Genomic DNA, 15,175 nt, shown 5'->3' on the forward strand with positions numbered 1-15,175 from the left:
TTTCCATGTCTCTCTGCTCAAGCCTGCTGCTGGTCCAGCCGAGACGGATAGGGAGGTGGCAGCCGGTGAACAGGGTCCCCCGCCTCTCATGATCGATGGCGAAGAGGCTTACCAGATCCACGAGATCCTGAGATCCAGACGCCGGGGCGGTCAACTCCAATATCTCGTTGATTGGGAGGGGTACGGTCCGGAGGAGAGATCTTGGATTAACCGCAAGGACATCCTCGACACCACACTACTGGAAGAGTTCCACTCACAACATCCGGAGATGCCGGCCCCTCGCCCCCGTGGAAGACCCCGGCGTCGAGAATTGCCTCACTTCAGGAGCCGTTCGTTGGGGGGGGGGGGCTCTGTCACCGACTCGGTCCCAGTCATTCCCCTCGCTGACCAGCAGAGGTCACCATCTCCGGACTTCTAACCATTACGTCATCCTTCTCACTCAGATCCCAGCACACCTGTTCTCCATCTCACTAATGACCCACGTACCACATATAAGCAGCTCACACACTCACTTCATTGCGAAGTCTTGTTTAGCCCCGGCCAGCATTTCTGAGCGTTCTATCCTGCCTGATCTCCCGTTTACCACTTCAGCCCGTTCCTCGACTCTGCTCTGTCTTCCGCCTGCCCTTGACCTAAAGCCTGATTACACGGACTCTGATTCTCGCTGCCTGCCCCTGACTAAAGCCTGTATTACGGACTCTGAACCACGCTGCCTGCCCTTGACTCAAGCCTGGTAATCACTCTGCCTCTGTTATCTGCTAATCATCGTTGAGTTGTATGTTGTATGTTCGCACAACCGTGCGAGGTGTTGATGTTTAAGTGTGACTTAATAAATACTGCAAAATGGATCCCTCCGTGTCAGTCTCCCCGTTACAAGATTCTTGGTGATGAACATTTATTTTCTCTCTTGAATATGCAGGTGGGGTATGCATCGGAGATATTGCAAGGAATGTGTGTGGTGTGTGTAAGAAATAATTTACAAAAATATTCGTCTAACATTTGTGTCTTATTGTGCTAACACACTGAAAAATATCAATCAACATAATACAAAATATACATGACAAAGTCTGTATTTCCGCCTGATATAACAATGGAATGAACTGGAACACAATAGTAAACAAATAACAGGTGTGGCGAGATAGAGGGAAAACACACACTCCAAAGTTAGTGTTACATACAATTCCCCGGAGGGTGATTTATTTACAGTGTGAAAACAGTGCATAAGATGGATACGGTGCTCTTTAAATAGGTAGGTGCGCTGGTGTTCCGGGGAGAAGGTGAGGTTGAGTGAGTTGTGGTGTAGGATCGGTTAGCTGCTTGAGTCCGCTAGGGAAGAGAGAGAGAGAGACACAGATGTTAGCGCAGGGAGTCATTGGTCAAATGATGCTTGTCTTCTGGCGTTTGGTAGTGGCTTATATCTGTGTCTCCTAATAGGCGCCAGCTGTGACCAATCCGCTGTGATGAGGTGACCCCCCCCCCCCCCACCCATTACACCCAGCCTATCCAGCAGCTCGTCCACCCGAAGCATGGGGTACCCGTCAAACTTGGACACTTCGTTCAGCTTCCTGAAGTCGTTGCAGAACCGGAGGGTGCCATCAGGTTTAGGTACCATCACCACTGGGCTAGACCACGGTCTACGGGATGGTTCGATTAGCCCTAACTTCAGCATCTTTTCGATCTCTCCGTTGATAGCCAGCCGGCAAGCTTCTGGTACTCGAAAAGGCCTTTGCCGGATGATGGTACCAGGCGGAGTGATGATGTTGTGTTGGATGATGGATGTTCGGCCCGGTTTCTCAAAGAACACATCCTTGAACTTACCAACCAGGGCCTGGAGTTCCACCTTCTGTATTGCTGAAAGTTGTTCACCAAGGAAACCATCATTTTGAAACCATAAAAAGGTTATTAATTCAAAAATTGCTATGTGGATTATAACACGATCTCCAAACGATTGAAGTCAACAGCCTCATATTCATTCAAATAATGTTGTTAATGCACGTTAATAACACGTGACAGTGTCTCTTCATCCATTGCCCAAACCTCTTGTACTTGAAACGTGTACAGAAGGTTCGTAGTCATTCACTCATTCATTCTCCTTCGACTTAGTTACTTTATTCAACAAGGGTCGCCACAGCGGGATGAACCGCCAACTTATCCAGCATATGTTTTGCAAAGCGAATGCCCTTAAAGCTGCAACTAAGTACTGGGAAACACCCATACACACTGACATTCACACACACTATGGACAATTTAGTTTATTCAGTTCACCTATAGCGCATGTCTTTGGACTGTGGGGGACATTTTAACAGCACAAAAATATACATGCCAGGGGGTAAGTATAAATCAAATACAAATACAGAGTGTACATATGTAATAAATAAATACATTGTAGAATTCACAAAGTTTTAAAGTGTTTAGGGCTTTCGTATTTAGAGAGTCTCTGACACTGCTAATATATAAGCATAATTCAGCCATCAACATTCAGCCATTCGGTTACCTATTAGTAAATTTACATTTATGAATGTGAAATTTTGTTAGCAAAATTAGTAAATTAATTAAATAAAAACTATTTTCCTCGACTAGGGTGACACCACAAATTAGTAGTAATTTATTATCTTACAGTGATTTTTTAGGTAAATTTGGTTTTCCAGTTACTCCAAAAGAGTATGCTATTGTATTGATGCCAACAGCTTCTTCATTTTATAAGAGCGTATGGAAATAAATCTTTAGAAGGAAAATATGTTAAAGATAACCTTTTTTTTTAGAAGTTATTGATATTATTAAACAAAGTTAAACTAATATATATATGTTAGAAATATTATAACAGGTGATACAGTTATATATAATAATTTAAAATTGACCAATGTATTCATAAATATAAATTGGAAAAAAGCTTGGCATTTTTATGCAATATATTGTATAAATAACAAAGTAAAAGAAGTTACATTTAAAATTGTACATAGGATATATCCAGGTAATTGATTATTCCTGTGATATTTGTTGCATGGAAAAGGAATCTATTGTCCACATGTTTTGTGATTGTATATACACAAGGATTTTCTGGGTGGATGTGGAAAATATTCTAAGGAAACCTAATATTGTATTCAAGTAAAAAAAAAATGTTGATATTTGCATTTATTATGTTAATACATGTAAAAAAAAAAAATTCTAGTAAAAAAAAATTTTTTGGGGGGGGGATTTTATATACATAAAAAACTTCGACTGGATCGAAGCAAAATTTTGTTCATTTCCTTCAAGAGACTAAGGACTACTGCACAAGTTTGGAGAACATTGTTAATAAAAGCAAAGAAGACTTGTAATATTCTTAAGGAATATAAGATTTTCAATTACTGCATGTTTTTATATATATATACACAAACACTCTGGCATGTATTTCTGTGTATAGTACTGTATAATTCTGTATCTGTTAATAAAAAACTCAAATTAGTAGTGTACTAGTCTTACTAAAGCTTGAGAGGATGATCTGTTACTGCCATCTCGTGGTTAAAATAGAAATTACGGCAAAAACTTAAAAAATGGGCAAACACTGAAAAAAGTGTCCAAAAATAATTGCACAAGGGTCTTGGGGTCAGAAAATCTTAAAAATTACAACAGCCTGCATCAGAAAACAAAGTCAAAATCTCTTCATTCATTTATTCTTTTTCTTTTCGACTTAGTCCGAAAAGAAATGTATTAATCTGGGTTTGCCAGAGTGAAATGAGCCGCCAACTTATCCAGCATGTTTTACGCAGGGGATGCCCTTCCAGCTGCAACCCATCACCGGGAAACACCCGTACACTCTTATTCACACACATACACTATGGCGAATTTAACATTCAATCCATCTATAGCGCATGACTTTGGACTGGGGGAAACCGGAGCACTTGGAGGAAACCCACGCAAACACGGGGAGAACATACAAACTCCACACATAAACCTCTTTAACATTATATGTACATGCTGAATCACTGATATCTGTTGGTTTGCAGTCCTAACGTTCAATTTCAAACACTTAATTTAATTTTAAGATCTGAGGTGAACCATCTGCTGCTGCTTACAGTAGTACAGTAATAAATGTCACTTTAAATGTCACATTATTAGCATTTAACACTGAATAAAGCACATGAGCTGTACCTGAGGCGATGGCTGATTACCTGTGAGAAATAGAAGCCTAAAAGTTTCTAAAATAGTAATTTCAGGTGTCGGTTAGGACAAATACAGTTTTTAGATGTCAGGTGTCTCACCTTGAATGCAGAAAACAGCCTTGTCACCATCTAACCCTATCTGTAGTCAATATACAGCTGACTGGGTGAGATCTCTGTGAGGAGTTCTGTTTAGGCATGTGAAAAGGGTTTGTTGGTGAAGTTTGCTCCTCGCCAATGTCGCTTCTGTCTTGCTTGGTTTGGGACTTCTGGAGCTCCTCATCGTTGGATTTGGTCTTCTGTGTTTTGGCTTTAAGCAGTGACATTCACATTACACTGAACTAAACCGCTTCAGTCCAGTTGTCACAGTTGTAGTTCAGTTTAATCTGCTAGAACTATGTAAAGCTGTTCAACACAATCTACATTGTAATAAGTGCTATAAAAGTCAAATGAATGAAATAAGTTGTGAGGTATACAGGCCTCACTGTTCCATTTTGTAAAACCTGAAACAATATAACGCCATTGTTTGGCAACCTCAACTGCTAGGTGAAGACAGGACAGTTCAACACTTTAACTATAGGAGTGCATTAAGTTAATATTGAACGAAATGAAAACACTTTATATGTGAAAAGTATTCATTTTTATTCATTACATACAGAACAAGCATTTATTTACAATCTCCAAAAATAAACCAAAAATCTTCTTCTCTTCATCCAGATAAAAACGCCGGCCCCCTTCAGCTCCTCCTCTTTATCAAACCACAAACACCGGCCCCAAACAGCTCCTCCTTTCCACGCAACCACAAACACCAGCCCCATTCAGCTTTTTCTCTTCATAAAGCCACAAACTGCCCCATGTTCGTGGCTTGACGGAGTTTCTGGCTGAATATAAAAGAGGAGCTTAGTGTTAGCGGCTGGATGAAGAGGAGGAGTTCGGTGTTAGTGGATCGATGAAGAGGAGAAGTTTGGTGTTGACGGCTGGATGAAGAGGCTGGATGTTCTGATCTTCTTAATCTTTTCGTCTGTTGTTTGGCTTCAGGATGAAGACCTGGAACCACCTCTGGTGAAGGATCTCGTCAAGTGAAAGCCGCTTGTCTGGCTTACTCTGCAGACACGAGCAGATCAGATCTACGGCTTCTGTGAAGAAAGAAGGGGGAGATGTCAGGTTATTAGAAAACTTTACGGTTGGTGTAAATGATCACATGTTTTAAGATCCTGTTTCATCATCCACATGTGCTTACCTTTGGATAGGTCTTCAGGCTGCCAGGTTCTTTTGACAATCTTGTGGAGCTCCATATGAGGGTAGCGTCCACACAGCATCCTGAACAACAGTTTGCCTAAAGAGTACACGATTGCAGGCTTGGCGTGGAACCTTCCCTTCTGATAGAACTCCGGGGGAATACAAGCCCTTGAGCCTGGAAGAAAGAGAAAGATTTAGTCCCAATGCAGTTAGCTTTTCGCTAAATATCCATATTAACAAAATAACTTCACATAAATTGTGGCCATTATCATTCATACCCCAAAATGTTTTATAGCCAGTGTCCTTCATGCGGCTTCCGGTGCCAAAGTCCATCAGTTTGACCTGCAAGGTGTGGGGGTTGATGAGCAGGCTCTCCAGCTTGATGTTATTGTAGACTCCCCTTTCGCAGCATGCGTTGGCAGCAGTGATCACCTGGTGCATCACCACTCGTGCTTTCGCTTCGGTGATTTTGTTCCCGCAAGAGGATACAAACTGGTCCAGGCTCACAGCTGCTTTGGGATGCTCCAGCACCAGTATGTATTGGTCTGGTGCCTCATACCAGTCCAGCAGCTGTATTACTTGAGGAACCTTCGGACCTCTGCTCATCATAGTCATCAAACCGACCTCTTGTGGAACAGTCTTGTCAGATGGTTCCTGCAGGAGAGATAATAGACGTATTAGTGAGATGTGATTGAACTGAAGTGGAGACTATTTTTAACAATGTTGCGAGTGTGTACTTACAATCGTGATCCTTTCCATTGATTTTGTCTTCTTCACGCATTTGATATCCACCTGTTGACCAAGAGAAAGCAAAAGTTAATACACACGATCCAGTCATGCGGCATTCGTTAAATTTACATTTCAAGGGAAAAGCACAAAATCTTTTTGTTATGTCTGAAACAAACCATTCGGCAATCCGACAGACGAATTCCCTCATAGATGACTCCTGTTGATCCTTGACCAATCAAGTGATGGATTTTATAGTCCTGGGAGATTCTACCTGTAAATAAAACAAAGAAACAAACAATGAAGTACATTTTTAAGCATAAACCAACAAAAATGTGAGCGAAGACTGCTTTAGAATAGCTCTATTTTAATAAACTATTATTATTGAAGGTGCCTTATAATGGACTGGTTCAATCAGATCAATTGTCTGATATCTATATTATAGGTATATTATGGCTTAGGTATGTTTAAAAATCTGTTCATTTATTATTCTGACACATAACTATATAGGAACTTTCTGCTGTATGGATATTGCATGCTAAATTTGATATATCATGCAGCCCCAATCTGAGCCATGTTATGGTAGACAGACACTCAAACGTTTGAGCTTGGCATGCACGGGTCAGGTTCAGTGGTTTAAATAATCTCAAACACTTCACATCAGTACTTGCTGACATATAAACCTGGTCAGATTCACAAAAAAGCTTGATTAGCTAAAAATGAATATGATTAAAAATGTTTTTAGTGCAATTCTTAAAAAAAAACACTTCAGAAATATTTTCTTTAAGGAACATTTTTCTCATGAAAACAGTTAAGTTATAGTATAGAGCTATTCGTAATAACATATTCTGTAATATATTTTATAATATGTTCACTCAGAACTTAAGTAACTATCATTATCATATGCAGTGGAGTAAAAAGCTCAATATTTAGTTTGGAATTGTTATATAACTTGTAGTGAAGTACAATGTACTTCAGGATAAAAACACCTGATAAACTGACCTGTATTTCCTTCCCAGTTGAATGTGGTTTCCTGTTCTGTTTTCCAAAAATCCGATGAGGAAGATGTGCTGTCCTCGGAAACGCTAGAGTCCTCGCTGGAAGCGTTTTCCTCATCGTTGTGGTGTTCAGCGGTCAGCGAAGACGCACAAGGCTGCCTACTGTGCACTGAAGCGCGGTCAGATTCGCTGATGCCCGCGGTACCCAGCGAAGACGCACAAGAGTGCCAACTTAACACTGATGCGCGGTCAGATTCACTAACCGGGGTGCCAAGCGAAGACGCGCACGAGTGCCAGCTGTGCATTGAATCGCGGTCGGATTCGCTGTTTCCCGCTATGGTAAGAGAAGATCCAGAAAAGTCCCAGAATTCAGTGTCGTCGTGCCGTTCAGTTTCTGTTGACGGGGTCTTCACAGGGGTCTGGATAGACACGCGCCTGTTGACCCGCTCGTCATGAACTGTCCTCGGCGACACACACGCAGCTTCGCCGTCAGGGGATCTCTGAGGCTGTGGGCTGCTCAGCTGGATCTGTGGGGCTCTGGTTCTAGTTCTCTTGAATTTCCGAGAAAACCATTTCCAGAGCCTCTTAAGTTTCTTCTCTCTTGTCTGTGGTGCTGGGCTTGGTGAAACACCAGCTCCAGTGTGAATGTGGGAGATGAACGTAGCGTTGCTCGGTCCGGCTTCGTCATCAGAACATCTCCGGTGCTCGAGGTCGCCCTCGGATGTGCACTGGTTCTGCTGGGCTTTCCCGGATTTCCGAGAGGCCCAGTTACAGAACTGTTTTACTCTCTTTCTAACTCGTCCCATTGCTTTAGGTTTCTTTCCAAACTCGAGAGAATTGTTATCAACGGCGAACTGAATATTTGTAATATCACAATCAACTGAAAACTCCATAAATCAGACGTAAAACGCAGATCTATAGTGATTCGGTGCAGCTCGCTCGAGTTGTTGTAAGAGAATGAGCCTGTCTGCCGTCTACATCATAATAAGAATACGATGGAACGTTTGACGTCATGGCTCATTTGCATACAGCAGCGCAAGGCAGCGCCATTCAAAAGAAAATAGATGTTTTCTACCGAAAATGTAAATCTTAGCTGTGTTTAAACACATTTCTTCTTTTCTTAAAAGTTTCTTATTACATTTTACAATATCTCGTTCGTCAAATTTCGAGCTGGAATCACTCACAAACATTAATTATTTATTGATAATCGCAATTATGTGGGGAGGGGGTGTGGTGTTTAATGCTTGATTTCCCTGAAGGTTGTCAATACGAGATGTGTGTTTGGTTGGGCGAGAGTCTTTCCTTTATATAGTGTTAAAATCGTTTGATCTGATCTGTATTAAACAATATAACTACTACTTATAAAAATATGTTCACGTAAATTTGACCCGCCCCCCTCTTTTCTCCCTCGCCCGTAATGGTTCAATCCTAGATGCATGATGGCGCCCAGCGGTGATAAACACTGTAAGTGCTCTAAAGACACATTTTTCTTGTGAAATTGGTGTTTGTGACTACATATAGCCGAAAAGTAAAGTCAGATTAGACTCATAGTGTGTATTTAAAATAAATAATCATTTTAATTTGATTGTAATGCATAAATGAGCACTTCTTTAACCAAACTTTTTCGTATGAAGGGGCCAAAAACCAAAAACTGAGAGCCGTGGCCGAAGGTAAATATACCAAACTATAGTTGCCATGGGTAGTTTCCTCATTTATTTCATAATATTACAAAATAAATCAAAAGCATTACTTTAAATTGCATTACTTAATACAGGATAACATTTTAAATGATAACTTGTTGCAATAAAAACATAATCACATTTATTTTGACTTTGCTCATCAAAGTCTCTGTATTTTCAGCTGACAGTACATTTAAACAAAATCTGACTTAATTTATACCATCTAATTAAAACATTTAATTTCACTTAGCTTTTAATATTAAAATAAGCAAAGGTTACATTAAATTTGAATTGACAATCTCGAAACCATCTCATTCATTCTCCCTCTCCTCTCAGATTAGATGGTGGGCCAAATCAAAGCTTACCATGGGCCAACTTTGGCCCTAGTTTGGGCATCTCTGAACAATAGTTATTGTGAAAAGCGCCATACAAATAAACTTGAATAGAACTGAGTGTACATGCCTGTGCTGGCACATGGAAGTTGCATTTCAGGTATAGCCTACTTCAGTGGTTCTCCAACTGTGGTACGTGGGCTTCCTTCTAGTGGTACGTGGAAGAATTAAATATGTCATATGTACATGCTACATATATTTCAAAATTTATTAAAAATGATTTATATATGAATATGACATGTAATAATAATTATTATATTACAAATAGCCTATGTTTCTGAGGTCCAGGCAACATTTCCAGATGTTGATGAATTGGCTATACTATATGCTAACACTTTACATTTAAGTTCAGCACTTTTCTTTGTACTTTAAGAACAGTAACCTACCATTTTTAACTTTTAAAAGCACATTTTAATTAAAATGTTGACATTTTTAGTTGCTTGTTTGTTTGTTTTTTACATATAAGCACAGTACAGTGTTAATGTTCATACTATTTATGTTTAAACTGGCTGACATCAATAAATATACTTAATAACAGGAATTAATCTGCCACGTTTTTAACTGTGCAGAGCTGTAGCTGCTTTACTGTGCTGTACTGCGCTACTGTATTTCAATACTGCTCATTATGGTGGTACTTGGAGAGACAATTTGTTTTTGAGGTGATACTTGATGAAAAAGTTTGAGAACCACTGGCCTACTTTATTAGCAGCCAAAATTGTAAAGCAAAAAGAAAACACTATTGCTATTTTAAAACACTTTTACTAATGTTGTTATTGCTCTTTATGGACTTAATTATTATGTATGATCCTTCCTTGTGAATATAAAAACAAATGTAAAATGTATGTGCAATGTATTTTTGTAATACGCAATTATTGCAATCTTGAAATCTCGAAAACAACACAAACCCATTTGTGTATTGTTACAGTTTGAAAGCACAAGTGTGCTATAAAAACAACCATGTACAGTCTCATAAACCCTTTGCATGTAAAACTACATTGTTGCACAGGTTCACATCTGCATTGTACCACCAAAACAGAAAAGCCACCGCCAATTCAAAAACTTTAGAGCTAGAATTTCAGTTATTTCCTTTCATTAAATCGAGTATTTCAATATCTCAGTCATGACAAAACTGATGATTTTGCTCACGAACAAGATTATGAAGCCATCTACAGAGTTCTTTCTCTGTTTTCACTAGATATAGTCTAGCTACATACAATAATACAATATGCAACAGAGAGACTGACTGAGAATGTGATCTGCCTTCATTTCTGTACTAGTTGGAAGTGTATTTTAGGAAATTCCATCATTTGCTCAAAGCCTTTAGAACTGATTATTATACATTATTATATTATATATAGTATATTTTGTATATATAGCACAAAAGAGTAATTACAAAATTGCATAAGCACAAAATAATTCTCTGTGTTGCACAGCAACACCCCAAAAATAATTGTATGGGTCTAAATTAAGGTTTGTTTAATGCCAAAAATCATTAGAATATGTAAAGATTGGGTTCAAGGAGGACTTTATCTACTGTAAATATACCAAAACTTATTTGTTTGATTAGTAATGTGTGTTCTAATCTAGTTTGGACAACTTTAAAGGCGGTTTTCCCAATATTTAGTTTTGTTTTTGTTTGTTTTTTACACTTTCCGATTCCAGATTGTCATATATCTTGGCTAAATGTTATCCTATGCTAACAACCGTACATCCGTGGAAAACTTTTATTTATTTTTTTTGTCTTATCTTTCAAAATTTGACCCTCATCACTGTTTTTTGGGGGGGATTTCCCTGCTTACTGGAGATGTATTACTGTCCTGATACTGATTGTTTTTGCATGATATATATGTATGACTGTATTAAGAGTTGACAGTAGTTTGCAGCATACTGTGGTGTATGGTTTTACATGACAGTATTAATCACATGCAGCATTAATATTACACACACAGCTGTTTAAAGTTCAGATGGCACTGATGTTGAATGCTGGTGGTCAGTTCAGGTTTTTGTCCAGTAGAGGTCAGTCTGTCGTGTTCATCAGAGCCAATTATTAATGTAGATGGAAATTTGTAAATTTGACAGTTCATATTCACAAAATGAGGGGAAACACAAATATGATTTAACTTCTAAATGTGAAAACTGCTCCAGCATTTTACTATCTGTATTGATTAATCTACATGTTGTTTTAGCAAAAAACAAATAATAATATCATAGCAATTGTGTTATATTATATTGAGTGTCTTAAATAAGTAATTTCAAATAAAAGATCTTTTCATATACTCCACAAGAGCAAATAATATAATTTATTAAAATAACACCCTCTTAAATATTCACCTGGATGATCCATGAGTGTTTTTTTTCTGTTTTTCCAGAAAATTTTCCTGGACACTCTTTTGTTTTCAGTATTGACCGTATGATTTGAGAATTCATCTTGTCACACCAAGGACAACAACGCAACTATTACAGAAGGTAAGAACATGAACTGATTCACTCACTGACTTTATACCTTCTCAAAATATTGTGGAAAAGTGATGTTGTTGAAAATAAGAGAAGTAATACAGGTTCCATATGTATGATCCATGTCATTTTATTAGAGGACATGTTCTATGTTACACCCCGTAATAATATTCTTGTTAAGTTGCTAAATTCGAGTAAATGCTCTACAGTTCACTATAAAATTATATATATATATATATATATATCATCTTGACCATGTCATATGGCAGCAACTCAATGCATTTAGGCACATGGTCAAGACAATCTTCGGCAGTTCAAACCGAGCATTAGAAAAGGGAAGAAAGGTGATTTAAAGAGTACCTAGGTTACCCCTTTTTTCAGATTTAACATGAGTCTTTTGTGTCTTTTATAAGATTCTATTTTAAAGCGATTTTGTTGTACTGTGTCTTTAAGGCTAGTCCTCCCCGCTCACCGTTTCTGCGTGCCTTAATCTCCTCACACACAATGCCCTTACGCACAGTTCACACACACACACACACACACAGATACACACACATACACAGCGCAGACACACACACGCACACACACACACACACACACACACACACACACACACACACACACACACACACACACACACACACACACACAGAGACACACACACACACACACACAGACAGACAGACAGTGCGCGTGTTTAGCTTTGCACTCTTTTTGCACACAAATGTGACAGGATATTATTTTTGTTTATATGTATTTAAGTATTTTGTAATTCATTTTTTTCTTCCCCACACCTGTTATATTTTTGCTTTATTATCATTTCCAGCTGTGTTTTTGCAACTCTTGTAATGTTCCTGGATATGGAATATATCTGAATTTGTATTATTACTTCATGTAATGTTTCAAAACTTATAATAATAATGATAAACAAAGTCTCTTCTGACTAACCCAAACTCAACTTCTCCCATTTCTTCTGATTTGTATCTATAATATTGCTAGAATCCCTTATAAATAATGCAATTTTCACTTGCATGGTCACTGATTTACAAACACTCATCAGTATTTTATCTGGAACAGTCAGGACGTTTCGTATAAAAGCAAATCTCTATTTTTAAATGGTTGGTTTGAGAAAAGTATTTTGACTGTATCTCAGTTATTCAGAAGGTCTTCTCTTAAATTATAAAGAGTTTTCATGCAAGTTTGGTTTCCCGGTTAATTTTCCATTGTAATGAATGCAATTTCTAAAGGTTTTATAATGCTTTATAGAGGCTATGGTGGAGATCCTGTGTTTCGTCATAGAGGTAAAGTTTGTTTTGTATTGGGATATTCAGAAATTCTCCTCAATAATATAATTTCAGAAAAGTGTTCTTCGCTAATTCTAAATAGGGAAAGCATATTAGCAGCTAATGACTATCGAAGTTCAGCATTGTTCACAGTGAATTAGATTGTGTTATTGCTGTTTAGTAGTCGTACTTGCATGCTAATTACAATTGAATATTCAAAGTAACATGGTAAACAATATAGAGACTGCTAAATGAACGAATGTGCGAATATAAAACCAACTTTACCTTTTTCGTCTGTGCCATTGCACTCCTTGGAAACATCAGTGGGAAAATGTTTTCTTCCTCACCTAAATAAAAAATCAGGTCTCTCTTTCAAAAAAAAATTGTAACAACCCAATATGTGACGCTTTTTTTTGGATAGATATGACCAGATTCAATGGGAAAAAAATGTTGGTCTTTGTCTGTAAAATATATAATAACAAACAATTTAATTTAAATTGTTTAAACACTAATTTAAACTGATACACAGATTTTACCCAGCCAAGACATTTTTGAAAAGATTCACAGGCCTATCTAAAGGGGTAATGCTGCCAACCGATGAGCAACAATAAAATCGACGCATTTACCTCTTCCCAATTAGGAAAGCCAGCAACAATCAAGAATGTGCGAACATTAAACCAACTTTACCTCAATCAATAATGTGCACTTTTTCAGCTGCTTTGAAACTATAATTATTATGAAAAGCACCAAACATGAACCTAAATGAATTGACAAATTTAATATATAACTAGATACCCTTTAAAAACCTCTTTCGGTTGACTTTGATATAAACTGACACTAAAAATAGAAACACTAAACAGTTATTTATTAAAATATGCAGTGGTCAAGCAGCCAGCTTTACCGTAGCAATACTGTTCCTAAGGTATGTGTACAATTTTTTTTTTATGATGTTTGTTTTGTTCTTAGAACAACAATATCTCCAGCAGAAAAAATAATGTTTTAAATTGTAAAAAAATCTGTGTTTTTGATACAAATGAAGACAGCAGAAGTCAATAATTTATTTAGCCTGACATATTTACTGTTCCAAAATATATGAGCACAATACTGTGATATTTTCATTCAAGGTTATCATACCGTCAGAATCTTATACCTGCCCATGCCTACTTGAACACAACATTAGCACTATTTATTTGACTGTTAACAATGATATACTTTGACATTCATTGTCCGCTAATATGATTTCACTATTTATAATGTTCAGAGAATACTTTCCTGAAATTATATTATCAAAGACAGTCTAAATGTGAGAATATAAAACCAACTTTACCTCACTCTTTGCATATATTGAACCTCTCGAGAAGAAATAAATATTTTTTTTTATAAATATATCTTATAAAAAGGACTGTAGTGAAGTCCCACTACATTCAAGATTTTAGCTGGCTGAGGCGGCCAAATATGGATCTGATTTCAGTTAAGAAAATCAAAAGTGGAGAAGAGATTCTTGGTGATGAACATTTATTTTCTCTCTTGAATATGCAGGTGAGGAATGCATCGAAGATATTGCAAGGAATGTGTGTGTGGTGTGTGTGAGAAATAATTTACAAAAATATTCGTCTAACATTTGTGTCTTATTGTGAAATAACTGAGAAATATCAATCAACATAATACAAAATATACATGACAAAGTCTGTATTTCCGCCTGATATAACAATGGAATGAACTGGAACACAATAGTAAACAAACGACAGGTGTGGCGAGATAGAGGGAAAACACACACTCCAAAGTTAGTGTTACATACAATTCCCCGGAGGGTGATTTATTTACAGTGTGAAAACAGTGCATAAGAGGGATACGGTGCTCTTCAAATAGGTAGGTGCGCTGGTGTTCCGGGGAGAAGGTGAGGTTGAGTGAGAGTTGTGGTGTAGGATCGGTTAGCTGCTTGAGTCCGCTAGGGAAGAGAGAGAAAGAGACACAGAAATTAGCGCAGGGAGTCATTGGTCTAATGATGCTTGTCTTCTGGCGTTTGGTAGTGGCTTATATCTGTGTCTCCTAATGGGCGCCAGCTGTGACCAATCCGCTGTGATGAGGTGACAGCTGGGTTGAAACCGGAACCAAGGCGACGTGGCGACGTGGCGACGTGGCGACCCCCCCCCCCCCCCCCATTACACCCAGCCTACCCAGCAGCTCGTCCACCCGAAGCATGGGGTACCCGTCAAACTTGGACACTTCGTTCAGCTTCCTGAAGTCGTTGCAGAACCGGAGGGT

General features: G+C 38.2%; 1 protein-coding gene across 1 annotated transcript; it reads right to left on the bottom strand.

Moving 5' to 3' along the window:
* Positions 1-4,760: 4,760 nt before the first annotated feature.
* pimr188 (Pim proto-oncogene, serine/threonine kinase, related 188) lies at positions 4,761-8,866 on the bottom strand. Its single transcript, NM_001386659.1, is given in 6 exon segments — positions 4,761-5,275; positions 5,380-5,553; positions 5,657-6,032; positions 6,120-6,170; positions 6,284-6,378; positions 7,107-8,866. Coding segments are annotated over 6 exon segments (1,713 nt in total). The 5' UTR covers positions 7,996-8,866; the 3' UTR covers positions 4,761-5,147.
* Between the last annotated feature and the right edge of the window lie 6,309 nt (positions 8,867-15,175).

The sequence above is a fragment of the Danio rerio genome, chromosome 8 (genome assembly GCF_052040795.2).
Source record: "Danio rerio strain M-AB ecotype USA chromosome 8, GRCz13ab, whole genome shotgun sequence".
NCBI classification, from domain to species: Eukaryota; Metazoa; Chordata; class Actinopteri; order Cypriniformes; family Danionidae; genus Danio; species Danio rerio.